At 35.0% G+C, this 25,845-nt stretch overlaps 1 protein-coding gene across 2 annotated transcripts in view; it reads right to left on the bottom strand.

The window, feature by feature from the left end:
* LOC100258651 (L-arabinokinase) overlaps positions 1–25,247 on the bottom strand; it is a 96,686-nt gene extending 71,439 nt beyond the window's left edge. For both annotated transcript variants that reach the window (XM_002266608.5, XM_019223221.2), the window contains exons 1-9: positions 25,007–25,247; positions 24,493–24,600; positions 24,220–24,288; positions 23,952–24,035; positions 23,676–23,752; positions 22,390–22,456; positions 20,634–20,691; positions 20,323–20,390; positions 20,174–20,236 (exon numbers count right to left, since the gene is read on the bottom strand). In XM_002266608.5, coding sequence (XP_002266644.2) covers positions 20,174–20,236; positions 20,323–20,390; positions 20,634–20,691; positions 22,390–22,456; positions 23,676–23,752; positions 23,952–24,035; positions 24,220–24,288; positions 24,493–24,600; positions 25,007–25,096 — 684 coding nt within the window. In that variant the 5' untranslated portion in view covers positions 25,097–25,247. The remainder of the gene's footprint in view (positions 1–20,173; positions 20,237–20,322; positions 20,391–20,633; positions 20,692–22,389; positions 22,457–23,675; positions 23,753–23,951; positions 24,036–24,219; positions 24,289–24,492; positions 24,601–25,006) is intronic.
* Positions 25,248–25,845: the final 598 nt, after the last annotated feature.

The raw sequence follows: 25,845 nt of genomic DNA, 5'->3' as shown, positions 1-25,845 counted from the left end.
CACACAATCATCATTAGTTTCTATTTCCATTAGTTTTTATTTTTAGTTTTCTACGTCATTAACTTCTATTTTAGATTAGTTTCTATTTTCTACATTATTAGTTTCTATTTTAGGTTCATCATTAGTTTCCTATCTCTTTCCTAGTTTTCCTAATTTCCAATTACCTTGGTTTCCTATTTTTAGTTTCATATTTCAGTTATTTCATTTATTTTTGAATTACAAACATTATTTAAAGGCTCATTGTAATTGTTAGAGAGGAGTTCAATATATTTTTTCAGAATTATTCCTTAATTTTCAGATCCTATTGTGATCTTTGTATTTGTTTTGGAGTATTTTTTTGTTTCATTTCGAAACAAACCTTCTGCTGCACCATGCCATTATAAGTCTGTAGTTTCTAAACAAGTCATGGCCACTCATAAGGCACATAGGGTGGAGGTGCCAAAGCCATATGTGTTTAATGGAAAGAGGGATGCAAAGGAGGCTAGACAACTTTTTGTGACACATGGAGTGGTATTTTGAGGCAATAACACTAATCAATGAAACCATTAAGGTACAAACCGTAACCTTCCACCTCACTAACACTATTGCACCATGGTGCGCTAAAAGTTTGTTAGTGATGAGAAAGGCACATGCACCATAGATACATGAGAGGACTTTAAGAGGATGATCAAAAGACAGTTCTACCTAGAAGATGTGGCTTATCTATCAAGAAAGAACATGAAGCGTCTCAAGTACACAAGCTCGATCCATGAGTATGTTAAGAAGTTCTCTACACTTATGTTTGAGATTCTTAACATGATAGAGGAGGAGTTGTTCAACTTAGACAACTTACAGAGCTAGGTCGAGAAAGAGCTGAGACGCTGTGAGGTCTAAGACCTTGCCACAACCATGGCAGTAATAGAGTCCTTAGTAGAGTACATAAGGGGAGACTTCTCTAAGCCAAAGTCATCATCAAGGGGTAACCATGCCAAAAGTGGGGGAAACAAGGGGTTGAAGAGCTACATTGCTGCCAAAGAAGGATCAAGCAAGACCTCTAGTGGTAAGGAAGGTAAGGGTAAGGATAATTGAAAGGAGTTCATGCCCAAGACTAACTAGTAAGGAAGGTACAAACAAGGATAAACAAAAGGACTTCATGCCCAAGACTAACTACTTGCTATGTGATAGTTCACATTAGGCATGCAATTGCTTAAGAGGAATGCCCTTAATACCATGATTGATGAGAAGGAAAAAGAGGGCGATGCTCATGTCAAGTTGATGCAACTCCTAAACGCCCTTAAGATTAACCCAATGCCTAGGATGCCTTAAAACCAAGGATGAAAATATCAGTAATCATAGATATATTGGTACTTTGATTTTATAAATATATAGGAGATGTATCGACTGATATTTTGAAAAAAAACATCGGTAGACTTAAATTTAATTAAAATTTAAGGAAATGTAAGAAAAACCTCATAGAAATATAATTAGAAGTATAATAGACATTTTAAAATTATTTTGTTGAAGAATTTGATATATGTATGATATGACTTATTATATTTGAAAATAATATCATATGCATCGATAAAAAATATGCATTTTATAAGTGTATATTTATTATTAAATTACATTAAATATTATTTCACAATAATATTGTGATATTTGATTATAATATTTCTAATTTTAAAATATCTTTAATTTTAAAATATATTTAATATTAAAATTATGATTCATTTAATTCAATTATATTAAATGATATAAAATAAATGATGATATATATACAATTTTTTAATATTTAATTAATCAATCTATTAATGATATTAAAGACACTATGAAGAAAATTATGATGATAATTTTTATATTATTGGTAATAAATTAAATGAATTTTTTTTCATTTAATTATAAAATAATTATAATTAATTTGTTCTCTAAAATATTCTTTTAATATTTTGTTTATATGTTGACTTTTATAATATATATGTTTGGTATAATATAATTAACAAAGGGCGAACTTGCTCTAATGGTAGGCTATGTTTCTAGCTAATCCTTTTGTTTGGGGTTCGAGTCCCCTTAGATGCAAAAAATTAAAGGCATTTTTTGAGTTACAAAAAATTAGAGGCATCACTACTGATGCTTTGACGGGAGGAGGGAACCTTGACTGGAATAGGGGCGTTCTTTTTTTTTTCCCCCCAAAAAAATCAGCAAAATATTGCCGAAATATTACCACCTCAACTAATTTTTCCCAATAAATCACCGATTAATCGGCTGTCACTGTTCGCCGAAATTTGTCGATTTTTTCCAGTAAATCACCTCTTCGATATATGGGAGGTAGGTGACTACTTAGCTACACTAAGGGAGGAAAAAGAAGATGCCATGGAAGAACCCATGCTTAAGGCAATCCAGGGAGTTCTTGATGAGTTCGAAGACATGATGCCATAAGAATTACCTAAAAAGCTTCGTCTAAGGAGAGCAAAGGGATCATAAGATCGAGTTAGAGCCAAGAGCTAAGCCCCCTGCCATGGGGTCATACAAGATGGCACCACTCGAGTTGGAGGAGCAAAGGAGATAACTTAAAGAGTTGTTGGTTACGGGGTTAATCCAACCATCTAAGGCTCTTTATGGTACATCAATGCTATTTTAGAAGAAGCATGATGGATCCCTACGTATGTGCATAGAGTAATGGGCACTCAATAAGGTGACGGTGAAAAATAAGTATCCCATCCTACTCATTGTCGATTTATTCAATCAACTTGGCAGAGCAAGGTACTTAACAAATCTGAACTTACGGTCAGACTGCTACTAAGTGAGGATTGCAAAAAGGGATGAGTCGAAGACAACATGCACGACCTGGTACATTTCTTATGAGTTCCTAGTGATGCCCTTCGGTCTCTTCCCAATGCACTAGGTACATTTTGCATCTTGATGAACAAGATCTTCCATCCATACTAAGTGGTGGTGTACTTGGATGATATTGTTGTCTACAACAACACTCTGGACGAACATATGGAGCATCTGAGCACGATCTTAAAGGTCCTAAGGTAGAATGAGCTCTACACAAAGGAGAAATGCTCTTTTTCTAAGGAAAAAGTGAGCTTTCATGGGCATCACATCAAGGATGGCAAGCTAATGATGGAGCCATTCAAGAGTGGGATCTGCCTACAAAGGTACCTTAATTAAGGTCATTCATTAGCCTAGTCAATTACTACTGATAGTTCATTAAGGGCTACTTAACCAGGGCAACTCCTCTCATTGATCTTCTAAAGAAGAATAGGACATAGGAATGGGATGAGAGGTGCTAAAAAGCCTTTGAGGATCTAAAGAAAGCAATGATGGAGGAACTGGTGTTGGCACTCCTTAACCATAGTAAGGTGTTTGAGGTACACATGGATGCCTTTGATTTCACCATTCAAGGGGTTCTGATATAAGATAGGCATCCCATAACCTTTGAAAGTCACAAGCTCAATGACATTGAGAGGAGCTACACGGTGTAAGAGAAGGTGATGACTGCCATAGTTTATTGCTTGTGCACTTGAAGACACCACTTGCTGGAGTCTAACTTCATAGTGAAGATCGACACCGTTTCCACTAGCTACTTTCAGACACAAAAGAAGCGAAGTCCTAAAAAAGTAAGGTGGCAAGACTTCCTGGTAGAGTTCAACTACACTTTGGAGTACAAACCAGAAAGTGTTAATCATTTGGTTGACGCCACTCTGGGGTATAAACTAGAAAATGTTAATCATGTGGTTGATGTCATTAGCTATAAGGCAAAGCTAACAGCTATACCTAGCCAACCCCAAGGAGAGTTGGTGGACCTTTAGAAAGAGGGGTTACAACATGACTCATTGGCTAAGAGTCTTATCATCTTAGCTAATGAGAAGAAAACTAAGCAGTTTTGAGTATAGGATGACCTACACTACACCAAAGGGAAGCAACTCTAAGTGCCTAAGTGGGACAACTTGAGGAAGAACTTAATCAAGGAGTACTATAAAACTAAGTGGGTTGGGCACCCTAAATAGCACCACGCATAGGGCACTACTAGAGTTGGCATACTACTGGCCTTAGATGCGGGACAAGTTCAGGCCTATTTTAAGACTTGTCTTGTGTGTTTACAAGATAAGGTGTAGCAACAATTGCCTAGAGGCCTATTGGAACCACTACCCACATTAGAGTGCTTATGGGAGAGCATCTTGGAGGGACATGGTTCCATCATTGTGGTAGTGAATAGGTTCTTTAAGTATGCAACCTTTATAGCAGCCCTTGTAGATTGCACTACGGAAGAGACGATAGGGCTATTCTTGAAGCATGTAGTCGAGTATTAAGGGTTGCCTAAACACATTATCAATGATGGTGACTCGCACTTCATTGAAAAGTTTTGGATGAAGTTCTCCAAGATGATGAAATCTGACCTTCACTTCTCTATTAGCTTTCACCCATGGATAAATGGACAAATGAAAGGTTGAACACTTTGTTAGAGCTAGACTTGAGGCACTTTGTGAGTGCCAATAAGAGGGATTGGGTTAAGTTGTTGGATGTGGCCTAATTCTCCTACAATCTACCAAGGAGAAAGGCAACTAACAAGAGCTTGCTCAAGCAAGCTACAGGATAGCAACCATTAACTCCTCACACCTTGCTGATGGGTTATACGAGAAGGAGTTCAATGCCATTCAAGTTTGCTAAGGGGGTGGCAAGAGCTTGCTTGTACTTGGATAAGGTTGCTAAAAAGATGAAGAAGTGAGCTGACAAGAAAAGGCAACACACTGAGTATCAAGTTGGATACTTGATGCTTGTCAAGTTACTTCCTCAATAGTTCAAGTCCTTAAGGCCAATACATAAAGTCTTTGTGAGGCAATATGAAGGCCATTTTCTTATTATTGGGAAAGTCGGCAAGGTGTCTTATCAGGTGGTGTTACCTCCAAGGTTGAAGATTCATCAAGTCTTCTATGCAAGTAACTTAGAGGCCTTATCATGAAGACAAGGATGGCTTAAGCCGCGGAGTATCAAAAAGGGCGCTAATAGCTGTCATAACCTTGTATAACAAGGAAGCAAAGCACATCATTGCAGATTGAGTCATCAAAAGAAGAGGTGTCCCTCTTATGACAAAATACTTGGTTAAATGGAAGAGACTAATAGAAAGCAAGGTTAGCTGGGAGCCTACAAAAGCTCTATGGCAATTCTAGAAGCAGATTGAAAGGTTTTGAGTTGAAAAGGATGATGATGAGGACATTTACAACATTTGTGGGAAAAAGTGTCACAATCTACCCATTATGATCCTTCACTTAAGCTTATATAAGGGAGAAGAAAGCTTCTAAAACTCTTGAAGACATCCACACATCTCTACAAATGAATGGGAGAAGATAGAGTGGTGTAGAGATTTCTAGAGAATTCCAAAGATCTCTTGTACATACCTTATACATAGAATTTGTTTAAGGAATTCTAAATTATTCTTGTAACAACACGCTCCTAACCGTGTAGATATTATTCTATTTGAGTCCAAAAGGACCTCAAGATTTTAAAACGTGTCTACATAGTTAAGAGAAGCCTATATAGATGACGTTAGAAACTTTTTCCCCTATTCGATGTGGGATATCACAATCGCCCCCCATGTAGATACAACGTTTTTGTTGTGTTCCATAGGTTTGTGAGACCAAATAGACAGATACCCTTCACGGGGCCTAAAAAAACTCCCACACCAAGGTTGGGGACTGACTTTGTTACCATGTGTAACAACCAACTTCCGACTATGCAAATATTATCGATTTGGAGCCCAAAAGGTCCTCACAACTTTAAAATGTGTTTATACAATTAAGAGAAACCCATGCATGTATAGCATTAGGAATTTTTTCCCTTATACAATGTGAGATATCACAATTCTAGACTAGTGAGGAACCTTTGAGGGTTCCAAAGAATTCTTTGGGTGCCTATAAATAGAGGATGACCTTCTTTGCCTAAGACACCAAGCACTTGAGAGCTTTCAAGCATTGTAAAGTGTTCTAGTGGAATACAAGTTTCTATTCTTCAAGTGTTGCATTCTTTGTGCATCCTAACTTCTAAGTCAAGCAACTTTGCTTAGCGTCGTGAACTAAGTTGATGTAAGGCTAACTTAGCAACTTCAAGAGACTTGAGTATTCTAAGTGTTGCATATAAACTTAGGAAACACCTTAGTTCATGACAATAAGCTATCTTTGGTTGTGTATGTGACAATTAGGTCAGCTTCTCAACAAACCATTGATATCGTCCTTTCTTTTATAGGAATTCCTTGAGTTATAGCTCTATGGTTCTGGTTCTGCTCAAGTGGAGTATCAATTGGTTTGCATCCCATCATTTTTGTCTCCTTAAGCAAGTCTTAAACATATTTTCTATGTGAAACAAATATTCCCTTACTTGATCTTGCAACTTCGATGCCAAGGAAATACCTTAAACAACCTAAGTCCTTAATTTCAAACTCTCCAGCTAAGAGACTCTTTAATGTCTTCATTTAAGCTAGAACATCGCCAATGACTATAATGTTATGCATATAAACTATGAGCATTGTGATCTTCTTTTGAGATGAGATCTTGATAAATTGAGTATGACCTCCTTAGCATTGACAATATCCAAACTTTTGTAGAGACTTTGTGAACCTCTTAAACCAAGCTCATGGCAACTGTTTTAAATCGTACTAAATTTTTTTTAATTTGCAAACCTTTCCTCCTTGCACACTATCTTCAAAACCAAGAGGAAAGTCTATGTACACTTCTTCTTCCAAATTACCATGTGGATATACATTTTGACATCTAACTATTGTAATAACCATTTAAGGTTTGCTACCAAAGATAGAAGCACCCTTATTGTGTTCATCTTTGCAACTATTGCAAAAGTTTCTTGGAAATCTATACCATATGTGTGTAACGCTTGGCCAAAAGCCTTACCTTATGCCTTTCAATGGAGTTCTTTGATTTATATTTAATAGTAAACACCCACTTAGTGTCAATTGTTTTCTTCTCTTATCGCAATTCCACGACTTCTCAAGTGTTATTTTTGTACAATTTCACTTCTTGCATTTAGGATTTGCCATAGCCTTTTGTACATTCTTGGGAATAGTTTTTGAAGGCAAGCTAGTGGTGAAAGGTTTATAAGCATAATTTAATCGATGTAGGGAGATGAAATTAGAAACAGGATGCTTGATGCAATCTCTTACACTTTTTCTAAGAGTAATGAGGACATCAAGATTAGTATCAAGTTTTGGGTTGGAAGGAAGAGATTAAGACTCACCTAATTTTGGATTAGATGATTGACCATGAGAGAAAGAGAGAAGTGCTTTAGTTTTATCCCATTATCTTCTTGAATACACTTGTAGTTCAAGGCTCCTTTCTTGTTGTCTAGGTTTTGAAAGAAAAGGGGTACAAGTAGTGTTGTCAATTTCCCCATTTGACTTTGCATTCTAACTCTCAATTTTTTTAGTTGGAATCCTAGTCTCATGTAAAATGAGAGGAACAAAAATCTTTTCAGCTTGAGTCTTAGTCTCATGTAGAATGACATGAATTGGAAACATCCAGGTTTGATCTTCTCAGTAAATTTTCTCCCCTTGGAGATCAGTATTGGAGAAATAGGTTTGATCTCCCCAAAAAATCACATCCAAAGACATAAACTTCCTTTTTTGTAAGGGGATGATAACATTTGTATCCCTTTTAAGTGGGAGAATACCTTAAGAAAAGACACTTAAGAGCTCTAAGATCTAGTTTAGACCTATCTCTTGAATGAACATGTACAAACACAACAAAACCAAAGACACCAAGAGGAATAGATCCTAAGAGATTGAAGTTTGGAAAAGAAACTCATTAGAGTGTCAATAGGTGTACTTGGTGCTAAGACCTTTGATGGCATTTGATTTATTAAGTACTCAATAACTAGAATAGGATCTCCTCAAAAGTGTTTTGGAACATTCCTTGAGAACTTCGAGGCATGGACAACTTCCAATAAGTACCTATTCTTCCTCTCATCCACTTCATTTTGTTGAGGAGTTTTGGCATAAAATGTGTGATGAATGATCCCATATTCAAGAAAATAGGACCCAAACACTTTATTGATGTATTCTCCACCATTATGTGAAAGAATTTGAAGATAAACACGAAACTAGGTTTTGATCATTTGATGGAAACTTATGAAAATAGACACAACCTTAGACTTATCTTTAAGAAGATAAATCTAAGTGACCCACGCACAATCATCAATAAATGTGACGGACCAATTGAATCCTCCTAAAGAAGTAACCCAAGAGGGTGCGCACAACTTTTGGCATAGGAAAGGGTACATGATAACTTTTTGCAAGCTCACAACTTTCACACTTGAATTTAGGCAGGTATGGAGTAGAACATAACTCAAGATAAAAATTTGTCGATGATAAGAAACTTGAATACCCATGTCTATGATGTTGTATCCAAATTTCTTTTTCTTGTTTTCCACAAATTTTACCAAGAAAGGCTTGAGCAAATTTTCTTACTTTTGGATCAAAGAAGTATAACCCCTTTTTCTCTCTTCAACATTACTAATCGTCCTCACTATAGTTAGGTCCTAAAAAACACAATTTTTAGGATAGAATGTGACAAAACAATTCAAAGACTTGATTATCTTGTTAATTGACAATGAATTGTGTAAAAACATTGAGTTTTGTTTATTTGTTGGTAATTTTGGTTGTAGAAGTCTTTTTAGGTAGCGACTTGCTCTCCATCGAAAATCAAAGGTTGTTGTTCATTCAACCGGGAAGTCATAGGTACATCTAAAGAGGTTTAACATGTAGCATATTAGGCCCCTTTGAGGTATAAAAAGGTTCGGTATCATTTTTATACTTAAAATGTTTTAAAAAGATTTTTTAAAAGAAGTAGGGGTCGCTCAAGTAGTTAAGCCTCCTCAAGAGGTAAGGCCCATTCAAGCATACCGCTCAAGCGGTCATGATAGTCCTGTCGAGTTTAGAAATGGATTTTGGATGAATTTCACTCAAACTCTAATTTGAAAACTTAAGATACTGAAACTCTTTGGGTTTTTGCCTATAAAATACCTCTCTTATAACCCCTTAAGAGTTAGAGATCACATATTATTTTGAGAGGGTTTCATTAAGGAGATTGTTTTAGATCTCCTAGAGAGAGAGCCTAAGGTGCCACATCATTCTTGATCTCTCATTCAAGGATTTGATTTTTGAATCGTGGGTTGAAGACCTTAATCCCTTCGGAGTAGCTAAAGGATCTAATAGGGAGCAATAGGAAGTTGTTGTGTCACGGACATGAATCAAGTTGTAGGTGCTGGAGAGTAAGTCTTTAGGATAAAACGGCAAGGTAAATCTATATAAATTGATTTCGAATTGTGGATTTAAATTGGTAGGTCTTAGACCTTGTGGGTTTTTATCTCCACAGTTTGTGGGGTGTTTTTCACATAAAAATCTTGTCTCTCATTACATGTTTTTTATTACTTATATACTGTTTGATGATATTGATAACCTTTTGATTGATTGGTTAGTTTGTTATTGAGGTTGTTAGGTTGGTTATCTTAAGAGTTATGGTAGTTATACCAATAATCAATTATTGTTATCCCTAACTTCTCTCAGTATATCTTTTGAATACTAATAATTATATTATTTTATCCCTAACCAATCATAGAATATTTCTAAAAGCTAAAAATTAGTTTTTTTTTATATATCTAAAGATTTTAGGTATAACCCATTTAGTTATTTGGAATACCCTCTGGGTGTTCCATATTAGACTTTCGACAGTTTTTGAATTGGTATCAAAACGGGATAAAAGATCGATTCTTTATCCTATTAATTAAAAATCAAAATTTTATTAATCATATAGGATAAAAATTAAATTTTTATTGATCTTGTAAGTCCGATATGGAACAATAAAAAAGTTTTGCTCCTTTAAATAGTCCAGCCTACTTTGAGGGGAATAATTATTTCCATTGGAAAACACGAATGATGGTTTTCCTCAAAATGCAAGGCAAAAGGGTATGGAACTCAATTGAATATGGTTGGAGACCACCATTTATCCTTGATGCTCAAGGAAGATCAACAGGTGAACTTAAATCTAAAAACGAATGAGACAAAGTTGACAATGAAGGTAGTGAAGCCAATACTAAGGCTTTATTTAGCATTTTTAACAGAGTTTGTCCAAATGAGCTTTGCAGGATTGCAAATTGCAAACGTGCAAAGGAACCATGAGATATGCTTCAAGTCACTCATGAAGGTACGTCTATTGTAAAGATTTCTAAATTGTTAATGCTTACTACTAAGTTTGAGAATATTAAGATGCATGAAAATCAAACTTTTTCTTCCTTTTATTTTGAATTAAGCGATGTTGTTAATTCCTCGTTTAATGTTGGAAAACCTATTCTAGATTTAAAAGTAGTTAGGAAAATATTGAGATCTCTTCCAAAGGGATTTAGACCTAAAGTACCTGCCATAGAGGAGAATAAGGACATCGATTCCATGAGAGTTGATGAACTTGTAGGCTCCATTTAAACATATGAGATGACCCTATTTATTTTCCAAAAGCCTAAAGACTTTGCCTTTAAGGTTTCTGAGAATGAAGAGAAAGATATTGAAATATTAAATGATATAACTAGGGATGAATTGACCCATATGGCTAAAAAGATTAAAAGGGTCATGAAATTCAATTAAAGGTTCTACAAGAACCAAGAATCTGGAAAAGGAAAAAGACCTAATGAACAATCATCCAATAAGAAAGGAAAAGATTCCTCCAAAGGTAAGAAAGTTAGATGCTTTAACTATGGAGGTTTGGGACATTATGCTTATGATTGTCCTAGTTCTAAAGATATTAAAAAGTCTATCCAGGCAACATGGAGTGACACAAATTCTGAAGAAAGTGCTACCACAACCTCTCAAGATGCAAGGTATGATCCCAATGATTTGTTAGCATTTATTGCATCTGTGGAATCCGTGCATGATAGTAATTGTGATAGTGATAGTGATGATAATGAGTTTACTGATGAACGAAGGGCTGAATTCTTGAATAATCTTGTTGTTGAGCATGAAAGACTAATTAAGAGTTATATGAAAGATCATGATATTCTTGAAGCTCATAAAAACAAGATTGATATGCTTAATGTTGAAAAGACTAATTTGCTTGAGAAAATTAGATTTCTTGAATCTGAGCATCATTTTCTCTTTGAGAAGAATAATGCTCTCTCTTAAGAGATTAAGAATAATAAGCCTTATTCATCTGTGAATGAAAATTTTCATCCTGGAACTAAAGTGCTTAACAAAATACTTGATAAATGCAAAACACATGGTAATAAAAGACTAGGGCATCCTAGCTTCTCTTATCTAAAAAGACTATTTCCCCCATTATTTCAAAATAAAGATCTAAATTTATTTCAGTGTGAGATATGTCAATTAGCCGAGCATACACGAGTTGCATATCCCATCCGACCTTATAGAATGTCAAAACCGTTTTCAATGATTCATAATGACATTTGGGGACCTTCAAAAGTAAATAACATCATAGGGGCTGGATGGTTTATCATTTTTATTGATGATCATACAAGTCTATGTTGGGTTTTCCTACTTAAGGAAAAATCTGATGTTGAGTACACCTTCCAATTTTTTCACCAAATGATCAAAACCCACATACAAATTCTACACACAGATAATGGTCGTGAGGACCTACCTTAAGAATAATGGAATTGTTCAAAGCACTTGTGTTGGAACCCCACAACAGAATGACATAACTAAACGAAAAAATAGACATTTATTAGAAGTTGCATGTGCCATAATGTTCACAAATAATGTCCCTAAGTTATTTTAGGGAGAAGCCATCCTCACTGCCTCTTATCTTATAAACCATCTTCCATCTAGGGTTCTCCAATTTCAAACTCCCTTACAAATCTTACTCCAAACCTATCCTCACACATGATTAATCTAAAATCTTCTCATAAAAACCTTTGGTTGCATTGTCTTTGCTCATGCCTCCACTAATACCAAGCTTGATCCCCGGGCCACAAAATGCCTTTTCCTTGGATATTCACCATGCCAAAAAGGATACAAGTGTTACTATCCTAAAACTACAAAACTGTTTGTCACCATGGATGCTACTTTCTTTGAGGACCAGCCATACTATCAAAATCCTTCTCTTCAGGGGGAGAAATTGAGTGAAGATTGTCTTTGGGATTTCTCAACTATTCCTCTTCCAATCTCAATCGGGTCACCAAATCTATCCAAACCTCCAGCTGAGTCAATTATGCCACTAACAATTATGGAAAATACAGAAACAAAGCTAGGAACAGGAGAAGATCTGCCCATGCTTAATCACCAACCTGAGCTCCATGTTTATTCACGAAAGGCAAAGCATCAGGCTCCTCAGGAAGTACCTGTTGTCACACTCCAAGAGCACTGCCAACAAACTGAACCGGAAACAAATCCCAAGTGTGAAGGAGTCTCAGGTTTCCCGGGCAGTCAACAAGAAGATATGTTGCAACGACAAAATGACTTGGACTTGGACATGCTAATTGCAATCAGGAAGGGTATTAGATCATGTACGAAGTAACCAATATCCAAATATCTGTCCTACAACAACATATCTTCATCATATCAGGCTCTAAGTGAAAAAATTACAGCTGCAGAAGTTCCTACAAGCATTCATGAAGCTCTAAAAATTCCCAAGTGGAAAGTTGTAGTTATGGAAGAGATGCAAGCCTTAAAAAAGAATGATACTTGGGATATTGTGGAGCTACCAAAAGGGAAATATCCAGTGGGTTGCAAATGAGCGTTCACCATCAAGTATAAATCAGATGGCAACATAGAAAGATAGGCCAAAGGTTTTACCCAAACCTTTGGTGTGGATTACAATGAGACCTTTGCTCTAGTTGCTAAGCTCAATACCATTAGAGTACTGTTATCACTAGCTGCAAACCTTGATTGGCCACTTCGTTAGATGGACGTGAAAAATGCTTTCCTTAATTGGGAACTTGATGAGGAAGTGTATATGGACTTGCCCTCGGGATTTGATGGGGGTTATAAAGGTAGAAAAGTGTGTAGGTTGAAGAAATCTCTTTATGAACTGAAGCAGTCACCAAGTGCTTGCTTTGATCGCTTCACAAAGTCTATAAAAAAAATATGGGTACAATCAGGGCCAGACAGATCATACATTATTCTTCAAGCACTCTCAAAATAGGAAAGTGGCTATTCTAATAGTGTATGTAGATGATATTATACTTTCAAGAGATGACTTGGAGGAACTAGTGCGACTAAAAGGATTTTTAGCACAAGATTTTGCGATCAAGGATCTAGGTCAACTACGGTACTTTTTAGGCATGGAAGTGGCTAGAACAAAAAAAGGGATTTCTATATCCCAGAAGAAATGCATAGTTGACTTATTGAAGGAAACATGCATGCTTGGTTGCAAACCATCTAAGACACCTATAGAATGGAATGACAAGCTAAGAATGAAGACAAGTAATCCAATAGATAGGGAAAGATACCAGAGATTGGTTGGAAAACTAATATATCTTGCTCACACAAGACTTGACATAGCTTTTGCAGTAAGTTTAGTTAGTCAGTATATGCATGACTTGTTTCAAGAACATCTAAATGTTGTGTATAAAATATTGAGATACCTAAAGACTACACCTAGAAAAGGAATATTCATTGGCAAAAATGAGAAAAGAGATGTGGAGGCTTATGTTGATGTAGACTGGGCAGGTTCTATTGATGATAGAAAGTCAACAATAGGATACTGCACTTTTGTATGGGGAACTATCACATGGAGGAGCAAGAAGCAGAATGTTATGGCCCGGAGTAGTACAAAAGCTGAATATAGAGCACTAACACAAGGAACATGTGAGTTGATCCGCCTTCAAAGACTATTGGAAGAACTTAAGATACCAAGTGAGAAACCTATAAAGCTTTTTTGTAATAACAAAGTTGGGATTAGCATTGCCTACAACCCAGTTCACCATGACCGCACAAAGCATGTAGAGGTGGATAAGCATTTCATCAAGGAAAAGATTGAAAATGGATTGATCTGCATGACTTATGTACCAACCACGCAACAAATAGGAGATATACTCACCAAAGGATTGTCCAGACAAAGTTTTGAAGATTTGGTAGACAAGATGGGAATGATAGATATCTATTCACCAACTTAAGGGGGATTGTTGAAAGGTTACGTCTCTCTAGTTAGTTTAAATTTGTGTAACTTAATAAAATATCATATCAGATTTGTTTGTTAGGCAACTATCTTATCTGATCAGGTTGTTTATTTTTTAATTTATTTTTTTGTTCATAGATTTCAAATAAGCCAAGAGGTTATCTCTGGCTTCTATCCTACATGTGTTGTAACTCTATAAATCAGAGTTTGATGCAATGGAAAATAGGTTGAATAAAAAATTATATTTTTTAACTCAATAGGTTGGAATTTTTTTTTTTAATAGTATTAAAAAGCACTAAAAAGGACACACCAAAGTATACACGATGTACCTTCAGGAAAGTTTTGCCCTTTGGCATCAAGTTATCTTGAATATCTATGGGACACACTCCAATGGATGGATGCCAACAATATAGTCAGATGATCACATTGTTACCCCTAAAAGGTCATTGCACATATTCTCCAAATTTTTTCTATACACACCCGCTTTGCAGTGGGTGATAGGACCAAAATTCTTTTTTGGGAAGATTTGTGGTGGGGGGACCAACCATAATGCTTTCAATTTCCAAGACTTTTTAGAGTCACCACAGCTAAAAACCTTTCCATTTCAGCCATATTGAGTAATGATACTTCTACGTCTTGGGATCTTATCTTTCGCCGCAATCTAACAGATGTGGAGATTGAGGATCCTGAAAAACTAATGTCTTTACTTTCCCATGTTCATTTGACTCCTTCTCTTTTAGATGCAAAAGCTTGGGTTCTGTTCTCTTCAAGAGGTTTCTCAGTAAAATATTTTCTTTTAGTCTTATTCAATTTCTTAGATTCTACTCCTTTCTACCTAGCTCATTTTTTGTGGAAATCAAGAGTACCCTCTAAGGTCATGGTTTTTGCCTGGTTAGTGGCACATAAGAAGATAAATACCAATGGCATGCTACAGTTGAGAAGACCTTTCAAAGCCCTTAGCCCTGATTGGTGCATTCTTTGTAGGAGTAGTAGTGAGATGGTTGATCATCTCTTCTTACATTGTTCGATTACTTAGGGATTGTGGCATAGGATTTTCTCATAGGCGGGGATGGCGTGGGTTCAACTAGACATTATTCGTAATATGATGGTGATTTCTTTCAAGTTTTTTGGAAACACTATTAGAGGGAAGACTATTTGAAGGATCGAATGTCTCTCTTTGTTGTGGATTATGTGGAGAGAGAAGAACGCTAGGATCTTTGAGGACACTTGGAAGACGCCAGAGATGATGTGGGATGCGTTTCATTTCTTTGTTTCTTTTTGGACTTATTGTATAGACATTTTTAAACCTTATCCTTTGAGTGTAATTCAACTTAGTTGGTTGTCGATTTGCACCCCTTAAGGTAGGGTTTCTAGGGCCAGGAGTTGTCACACCTAATAGGCTTTTGTAGGTTTTCTATAGCTTCTTATATAGAGGAGGTTTACTTAACTCTTTTTTATTAGGTCTATACTTCATGAGTAGAATTTCTCATCCTTCTCATGTTTTATTTTTTCTTATTTATTACATATGTTTGTTTCTAATTAAAAAATAAAATAAAATTACACATGATGTATACAACAATTGCTAAAAAGCGCCAAAAAAAGGAAAAGAAAACAAAAAATTACTCCTTCCCTTAAACCGACCCCAACCAATTAATGAAATCAACTATGAACATTAATCTTTCACCTATAAACAGTTTGATCCAAGTTAACAAGTTACACAAAAACAAGAATTTCAGCCTTTGGATAGAAAGTTACACATTCTTAAAAGATCTTCTATTTTTCTCTTTCCAAAAGAGAGAATTTCCAATATTCAATAATCAACCACCCAAGTTGGCAAAATTTTCAACTAGCAGATTTTCTAACACTCCCCATCAAGCTAATGAATAAATATTTCTCATTTCCAGTTTGCTTAAGACAGTTTGAAACAGCTAAGTAGGAAGCCCTTTTGTTAGAATATCAACCAACTGACCCTCTGCAGGAATATAAGGAGTACAAATCAACCCATTTTCAAGTTGTCCACTTCCTTGTGCTTAGTTCGATCATGTTGCATTGGATTGTTTGCAATGTTGATGGCTAACTTGCTGTCATAGTAGAGTTTCATTGGTTCTTCCCATTTGATTCCAAGGTCACTTAGTATTATCTTGATCCAAAGAAGCTCACAGACTCCATGTGCCATAGCCTTGAATTTCACTTCTACACTAGACCTTGCTCCCATCGATTGCTTCTTTCTTCTCTAGGTTACTAAGTTTCGTCCTAAAACGTATAATACCCTAATGTTGATCTTCAATCTATTATCAACCTAGTCCAACTGGCATCCATTTATGCTTCTAAGATTAAACTCCCTCCCTTTTTAAAATGAATGCCTTGTCCAGGTCAAGACTTTAGGTACTTTAGCACTCTAAATACTACTTCCATGTGCACTTCTCCAGGATCATGCATAAATTGACTTACCACACCCACTACATGGGCTATGTCAAGCTTTGTGTGACCTAAGTATATCAATTTCCCCACTAAGCATTGATATCTTTCTTTATTCACCGGAGTGCTTCCTTTTCCTTCATTTAGCTTATGAGATTGTTCTATTGGTTTGCAACCACCCATTCATGTCTCCTTTAGTAGATCTAGAATGTACTTCTATTGTGAGATTGTAATTCCTTCATTAGAGTGTACAACTTCAATCCCTAGGAAGCATTTGAGTTTCCCTAGGTCTTTGATTTCAAATTCCATAGCTAGTTGCCTTTTCAACTTTTCCATTTTTGCAGGATCATTTCTTGTCAAGACTATGTCATCAACATATACAATAGAGGGTTGTTACCTTGTTCATTTTTGTTTGTTTGAAGAATACAGTATGATCCCCTTGACTTTGGTAGTATCTTATACTTTTCATTACCTTTGTAAATTTTCCAAACCAGGCTCTAGGTGATTGTTTAAGTCTATAAAGAGCATTCTTGAGCCTGCATACTTTGCCTTTTTCAAATTTTTCTTCCAACCCCAGTGACACTTCCATATGGGCTTCCTCTTTTAAGTCTCCATGTAGAAAGGCATTCTTGATATCTAGTTGTTGCAATAGCCAATCAAGATTAGTAGCTAAGGATAATAGAATCCGAATAGTATTTATCTTTTCCATAGGTGCAATGGATTCATGGTAATCAATTCCATGAGTTTGAGTTTACCCCTTTGCCACTAGTCCCCAAGTTGCCCAGATTTGAATCCTATATGCAAAGTTCATAGGAGGATCTTCAAGTGCCACTCAAGGTCTATTCAAGGAGGAAGCAACTAGCCCCAGAAACTCCACATGTCCCAGTCATTCAACTAGAAAAAAGGTACTAATTATATTGATCTTAATGCACAAAAAAAGGGGCAATGATTTCCTTAGCCTTAATGATCTTGATTTGCCTATTGGCCTTAGGAAAGAAAAAAGACAATGTACTCAACACCCTTTGAGTTGTTTCCCTTGAAAAACTATCACCTTCTTACCAACCTTTGTTTGAAAACTAAATTCTATAAAGACACCAAAAACTATCCAAGAGGCACTTATTGAAAGACGCTCTAATGATCTCTAATAGATACCGATTTTTATGCTCGACTATCCCATTTTGTTGGGGATTATCATTCAAAGGAATAATGAATGATTCCTTTCATTTGGAGATAAGGTGTAAAGTATTGATTAAAGTACTCTCTTCCATTGTTTGACCTTATTCCTAGGACCTTGGCATCAAATTGAATTTTTAGCATGTTATGAAAAATGGGGAAGATTGTGCTAACCTTAGATTTTTGTTTCATGAGATATACCCAAGTAAACTGAGTGCAATCATCAACAAAGAAAACAAACAGCCTACCCTAGAAATGCTATGAACTTTAGTAGTTCTCCAAACATCCATATGGATCAAACTAAAAGGAATAAAACTTCTCTTATTACTTAAAGAAAAAGATACACGGTGATGTTTAGCATACTCACAAACATCACAATGGAAGTTTTGAACATTTAGTTTTTCAAACATATTAGAAAATATTTTTTTCAACAATAAAAAGGTGGATGACCAAGATGAAAATGGGATAACCAAACTTGTTCCTTGGCTGGAGTATGATGTTCTGATAAATAGGTATAAGGAGTAAGACATGTAGTGCCACTTTCAGCTTCAAGGAGAAATAATCCCCCTTCTTCTCTAGCATGCCCAATCACTTTCCCTATAAAAAGGTCTTGACAAGAAAATTCAGATTGTGTAAAGTTGACTGAGCAATTTAGGTCCTTAGTAATTTGAGGAATAGACAACAAATTTACTGATAATTTTGGAACATGTAAGGCATTTTCTAATGTTAAAGAAGATGTTAAGAAGTTACTAAGGTACCATCAACAATTTTAATCTTTTGATTTACCAAACATGGAATGTATCTAGAAAAGACTTTTCAAGAATTGGTCATATGGTCTGAAAGCCCTTAATCAATGATTTAAGGGCTAGAAAACTGAATTTCAGAGGCACTTAAGGAGAAGGAATACTTACCTGTTTGAGCAAAATGACTATGTCCCTCAGGTTTTCCTATCTTGGAAATAAATTGTTTAAGTTTGTTAATTTCCTCCTTGTTGAGCTCCATTTCTTGGCCAAAGCTTTCTTTATGCTGTTTTTCTCCATTTTCAGTAAGATTGACTTGTAATTTATAGCCAGAATTAACCCCTTTACCCCCATTCCCCTTAAAGAAATTTAAGGGCTTACTATAGAGCTTCCAACATGTCTCCCTTGCGTGCCTATTTTCTTGCAGTAGCTGCACCATAAAGACTCTTTCTCACTTGTTTTCTTACCTTCATTTCTACCAGAGTTTGCAACATTAACCGTAACACTCCCTTCATTTTCACCTAGTTTTGAGATGGCTAAAGCAAATCTACACATGGTACTTCCCTTTTCTAACATTATATTTTCCTTCTTTCTTCTCAAACGATTGCAAAGGCTTCATTTAGAGATGGTAGTGGCTCTTTCCCAAGAATTTGGACCCTTACTTGATCCAATTCCACATTCAAACCTATTAAGAAATCATACACCCTCTCTCGTTCAATGAACTCTTGATGTATTGTTGCAGCTATGCTGCACTGCATTCTTAAATTCTGATATTGATCAAGTCCAAGCCAAAGACTTCTAATAACATTGCAGTACTCAGTTATGGAAAGAATACTTTGTTTGGTGCTGTGAATCCTTGTCTTAGTTCAAACATTTGGGTTGCATCCCTTACCTTAGAATAGGTATGATACACAGACTCCCAAATTTCCTTGGCTCTTGAGAGCAACATGCATGTGCGGCTTATCTCTGGTTGCATAGAGTTCCAAAGCCATGACATGATTTGAGAGTCTTCTTCATCCCACATGACAAACCATGGATCATCTTTGCCCACCACAGGTCCAATGAGATGGCTTAACTTCTCTTTTCCCTTAATATAAGTCTTTATCAATTGTGAACACTCTAAATAATTTCCCCCATTAAGTTTAAAGGATCCTACTATATTTTAGAATTCAGTGAGTGGTGTTGATTGTTGAATTGTGGCTTGGCTCAATATTGAAGAATCAACCTTTGAATTTTTTGACATTATGAGGTGAAGAAGGGATATGGAGCTCATAAAAAAAATAGGTACATTGAAGGCCTAATCTGAAGTGACAGTTTCTAACAGAAGGTAAAAAAAACTAATTGATGAGATATGTTCTGGAAAAAAATTCATGGCAATGAAGGCAAAGGACACTGAGAATAATTGTATAAAAATACCCTAAGAAATAATGCCTATGATTATGCTATAAAATAAGTGAAGAATGCTAAGAAACGAAAAAATCCTAGAAGATTCTATGTAAAACTATACAATTGTTACAGCTCAGATGGGCTGGAAAAATATTCAATAGTCTGCCACCCACATTAGCAGAATTTCAAATTGGCAGATTTTCCAACAATAAGAATAGGTTTAACTGAATTCCATTAAATGTTGGATGTTCTATGATAAGAATCAGGTTTAACTGAATTATTTTGGAAGTAAAGTTGGCCCAAACTCATTATTTTAACAAGACAAATTTATCGTATAAATCTTACCTGGCCACCAAAGTTGAAAATAACTAGCTTTACACCATCTGCAATTCCAAGCTCTTTCCTGACCTGCACCATAAGAAGATTACTGCAGGAGTACACAGCAAATTAATCCATGCTAATGAATAACTTTATAGATGTCCTGTAAACCACACCTCAGCTCTAGATTTATGCAACCTCCTTACAACAAGTGGTACATCAATAACATCACGAAAAGCAGGCACTGCAAAGTCAACAAGTATATCTCAAAAAACTCGCCAGAAAAGATATCCTAAGCAAGTATATCAATACAAAAGGGCCCACATAAAAAGGAATCAAAGACTGAATTCAACAAAGTCTTTTCTCAACCCTAGGGATTAGCAACAAAAAAAAAAGTGAAAACAAAATAAAAATAAAAAAGGTAAGGAAAAAAGAAAAGAAAAAGAAAATAGAAACGAAGTAAAAAAATGTGATCAAGCCAACATACTTGGACAGTATCCTGGGAGACGAATTAGGAACTTGCAATGAGAATAATCCTGAGCAATCTGCATAAATAATTGGGAATCAACTAAATTTAGAATGTAGGAATAAAATTTGATTTGTATAGTAAAGTAAAAGAAGTAGTATAATCTGACCAGGAAGTGTCAATGCTATTTACCGAGTAAATAAAGAGATCCTCTCTTGTCCATGTTTTGCTGGTCTCATGAGTAAATTATTAGACCTTTTTTACTTTTCTAATCACTTGTAGACCCCTTTTCTCTCACCAATTCTGATCATTCCATATTCTATATTCTCACTCAACATCCTATTGCATTCCACTTAACATTTTATGACTTGTACTTTCCACAACCATGCACATAGGAATCTTCCTCTATCATTCCACTTCTTATCATTTCATGTGTTATATACTCTCTACAACCATGCATGTAACACATGTCTTCATCAAGTATATGATGAAAGACATGAGAAGAAAAGTATAACACTCAATTTTGCATGATGAAATGTTTCCGACATTGAGAAGATATGTATGTAATCAATATTACATACATATTTTCAGAAACTGTTTAAGAGACTTCCAATGCATAAGCAAAAACCTCATAACATTGAAAATAGAAGTCTTCAGTCATGTCTATATCATTGTGATTAGTAGAGAACATGTACAATACGTCATTAGTTTATTATTTTAAACATCCACATAAAAATTAAGTAAAACATAGAAGTATATAACATCTTGATGACTGTAACAAATAATCATATTCCCAAGCCATAAAATGATTTTGAATATTCCAGTTGGTTTGTCTTTACATAGTTCTTTACCTAAAGTCATCATAAAATTCTAATTTTGGAGAAAAAAAATGAAGGCAAAACATAAAAATGAAAGCAGAGTTAAAAGAGATAAATTTCATCAAAATAGTAAAGCAATAGTATCAAAGCCATAGGAAGTGGTAACCATCAACATGCCTCTAATTATCACATGTTCCATAAAAGGAACATTTGGTACCCGTTAAGTTTATTCAACTCAACAACGCCTCAATCCTAACTAGTTCTAAGTTGAATGAATTCCTTTTTGTCATTTGGTTCTATTTTGAGAAATACCCCTCTATTAAATTCTTGGTGATCTGTATTCATGTCACTTCTTATGACCTCTATCCATAGCTTTACTGTTGATACACATTACAAGAATCGATTAATCTATGCAATCAGATTAAACATAAAGAAATACAACAAGAAACATTCATTCAAAAATAACTTTAAATGGAATAGCTTTTCCTTTTTGAAAACTCTTTAAAAATCCCTCAAGTTCATAAAAATTTGCCTCTGTTATTTAGTTTTGAGAATATTTGTCAACTATGAAAGAGACAATAAATGACTAATGAGTAGGGTAAAGCATGAGGAATAACAAGTGTTTTCAATATTTACACTTCATTAGGGTAAAGCAGAAGGAATAAGTAGTAGCAAACAACCATAGAACAAGGATTCCCCAATGTCTATATGGCTGATTCACTTAAACATTGTAATGACTGGCTATTTAACACCTTATTTGGTTAGTATGGAAAAAGGAAAGTAACTAAGGAATAGGTGGGAAGCCCAAAAACAGCAAATCTAAAAGGAAGAAGATATTATGATCATTACAAGAAAAATTATTTGGGAAGGTTTCATAATCCAAGTTAATGCAAATTTATAGAGTGAATGTTGAACCACAACCTCATCATCCATGTAAGAAGGGAACAGATATAAGTCACCTGCCAAACAATTGAACGGTGGTCATATCCAGCAGCCATCACATACTCTGCATAAATAAAGTCCCAACTGCCAAAGTTGAAAGTAGAGGAGAATCAGTAAATGTTTGAGGAAAATTTCCAACAAAACTCTAAACTTTAACAATCCTTAGAATTTAAATATAAATTTATCAACTGCCAACACCATGGAGAGCATTAGAGAGAGGGCTAGAAAGGGAGAGAGACAAAGAGAGAGAGAGAGAGAGGAGAGAGGGAGGGAGAGGGCGAGAGAAATGGAGGGAGAGAAAGAGAGGAGACAGGAAGAGGGAGAGGGAGAGGGAGAGGGAGAGGGAGAGATCAAACTGGTAACAAGATAAATTATCACATTTTCAGGCATGAAATGAATTTATCAGACTTTCTAAGATTTTGGAATCTCTTTGTATATCATGCTAACTTTACGTTCAATTTGCATGAGACATTATTAGATTTTGTAATCATACAATAATAGTACATAACATGCCTCTTACACTATGGCTGCATGAAGCATAAATATTATTCTGGTCAAGGCAAGATTGCTTATTTTCCTGAAACTCAATGAGTTCTCATTATACATTGTTACTCCCAAAATTGATTCAGCATTCAGAAAAATAAATGTTAATGCTTACTATAATTCCTTGCACTCTTACTTGATTATAGGCATTTGCTGTTTGGCTTCTTATATATCTAAACATTTTGGTGATGACATAGCCTAAAGCTTTAAAAGAAGTTTGAGGCTATGACCCTCCCAATTCCCTTGACTGAGATACAGAATCTCCTGCGTACGCACCCATACTAAGTATATATTTATCTTTTGATTCATGTTTGTGTTACTTGTGTAAATATGTTCATTTTAACATTTCCCTAGTTTCAATATCTCCAGTTTTATTAACATTTGGGAGTGTTCCTACTTTGTTTTGGACAAGGTGATTGAGCACATTCTAATATATAAGAAATTATATCGCTATGTGTATCCTTCTCAATTTTAGCATTTGCTTTTACCTTCATAAATTGTTCGGATTCTTCTTCACTATTAACTAAGTGATCATAGGTGAAATATTACTTTGAAAGAATCAATGATAGGTTTCAAGAATTTTTTTGAAAATCATGATCTTCTTCCAATGTAAGTTATAATATGTAACGCAAAGTTAATGATCAGAAATTGAATTCTTTGAAAATTGCAAGGCCTATTTTCATTTTAATATCCGATACTAGTTAGGAAATAGCAAAGAGTATAGGAGTTCAGTCACATGTGTACCAGACTAACAAGTTACCTGAAGTTGCTGACACAAACAGAGCTAATTCCAGCATTTGCAGCTGCTTGGCACACAACAGGAACAACATCTGAGACCTGTTTCCACAAAAAAAAAAAAAAAACACACTAGTGTCACCAAAAGGCCTTTCTTAGTAACTGGGAAGAAAGAAGATAATAAATCCTACAGGAACTTCTATGTATATCACAATATTTTACTTCATTAAGATATGATCCTTAATAAGATAGAAGTGCTAGAGCAAAAGAAAAGAAAAATTGATTGTGAGGATTCAAGTACCACTAAGTCCGCCTCGATAGACTTCAGCCACTCAACTTCTGTTGCCAAAATAGAGGCCCGGGGTAATACAGCAGTTTTGGAATACTAAATTAGGCAAAATGAGAAAACATGAATCATTCCAGAAGACCAGGAGGAAAAATGGGGTTAAGATGAACAAAAATAGTGCAATGGTTATGCAACTAATATATTGATATGGGCATGATTTCCACCATTCCATATGATTTTTACTGATAACATTTGCTATTCTACTCTAGAACTTAGACCTTACCATTTCCAAGGAGGCAAGAGGGTCAACTGTAAGAGCATCTGCTTGAACAGCTCCACAGTCCAACAATACCTGTTCTTCCATGAAGTACATCAAGACACAGTTTCAGGCTTAAAAAAATATAATATGGATATGTGATATGTCATGCACCTCATTTAAGGCTATGGAAAGTAGTGACATTAAAAATGATTCAGAGGACAAAAAGAATGAATTCATTTCTATGTCAACATAGGTTAGGCCTTTAGCAACACTAAATTAGAATTAAAATTTATGGACCTTGCGGATGAAAAGTCTAGGTGACTGTATTTCTGATGTAAAAACAAAGTCAGGGGCAGCAGTAACCACATGAACATCGTGCCCGGCTACAATGAGATGACGAACAACCTGTGCATCACAACCAACCATCTCAATTCACAACTGCCCAAAGAATGAGATCATTAATTAAACACTAATATTCCCAATTTCTGACTACCACCCCATGACAAAATTGAATTGAATTGAATGAATTTGTAGGTCGGACATCACATAAAACCCCAAATCATCATCACTGACATTGTGATCATACCCAAATCAAACTGGGTTTCAATCAAAATTTCTTCAGACGACCAAAATAAAAATAAAAAAATAATAAAAATAAAAATAAAAATAAAAACACATATCAGTATTCCATGGTCATTAGCATTCCACTCACTCACTCATCAACTTCCTTGCATCCAAAATTCACTCAATAAAGCAAAGAAAGCATCATTCGCATCAAAAACAAAAAATGAGTTTTTGCAAACAATCATACCTCGACAACGCGAGTAGCGTGGCCGAAGCCATGACCAGTTACGTAGTAGGCGAAGACCAGACGGTCGCCTTTCTTCTTCATCATCGCCATAAACAGCACAAGTGATAGAAACCCAGAAAATGCCTTACCAATTTCTATACAATCCAATGTACAACATATCTACTATAAATGATAAAATGGATTTGAGCTTATCGTGTAAGCATTTAAGAGTTTGGGACGTCATAGGAAACTGGTTTTTTCACCTTCAACAGAACGGCCTTTTAGACCCATCTCATATTTTATTTTATTTTATTTTTGGTTTTATTTTTTCCTTTTTATTTTCTTAAAAAAGGTTACCATATCTTGGAATTAATGTTGAAAAAAATGAAAAAATGATATTATTATTATATTTGGAATTATTAATTATTAGGAGACAAACACTCTTTCTTGCTCTCACTAATTTGACTTACAAAATGGCGGAATAATTAGAGTCTGTTTGGTAATAATTTTAAAAAACGGTTTTTAAAAAATGTTTTATAAAATAAAAATTCGTTTGAAAACTTAAAATGTTTTTAACTTATTTTTAATATTTTTAATCATGTTTTAAAAATAATTTTTATTTTTAATATTTTATATTTAATCATTTTGCATGTTTATGTAATTATTTCTTAAAACAACTTTTAGAAAATCAATAAAAAGAAAACAATGTTTAATTGTTAAACATATTTTTCTAGTTTTTTTCCTGAAGAATAGAAAACTGTTTAAAAATAAACAGTTGCCAAACAATCCTTTACTAATTAGCAAATATAAAAAATCACATTGATTTTATTACTTAATCCGTTAAACTATTATTATTATTT

Source organism: Vitis vinifera, chromosome 11, assembly GCF_030704535.1.
Source record: "Vitis vinifera cultivar Pinot Noir 40024 chromosome 11, ASM3070453v1".
Classification (NCBI taxonomy): Eukaryota; Viridiplantae; Streptophyta; class Magnoliopsida; order Vitales; family Vitaceae; genus Vitis; species Vitis vinifera.
Note: the sequence above shows the minus strand (reverse complement) of the source record. Positions and strands in the feature narration are given on the sequence as shown.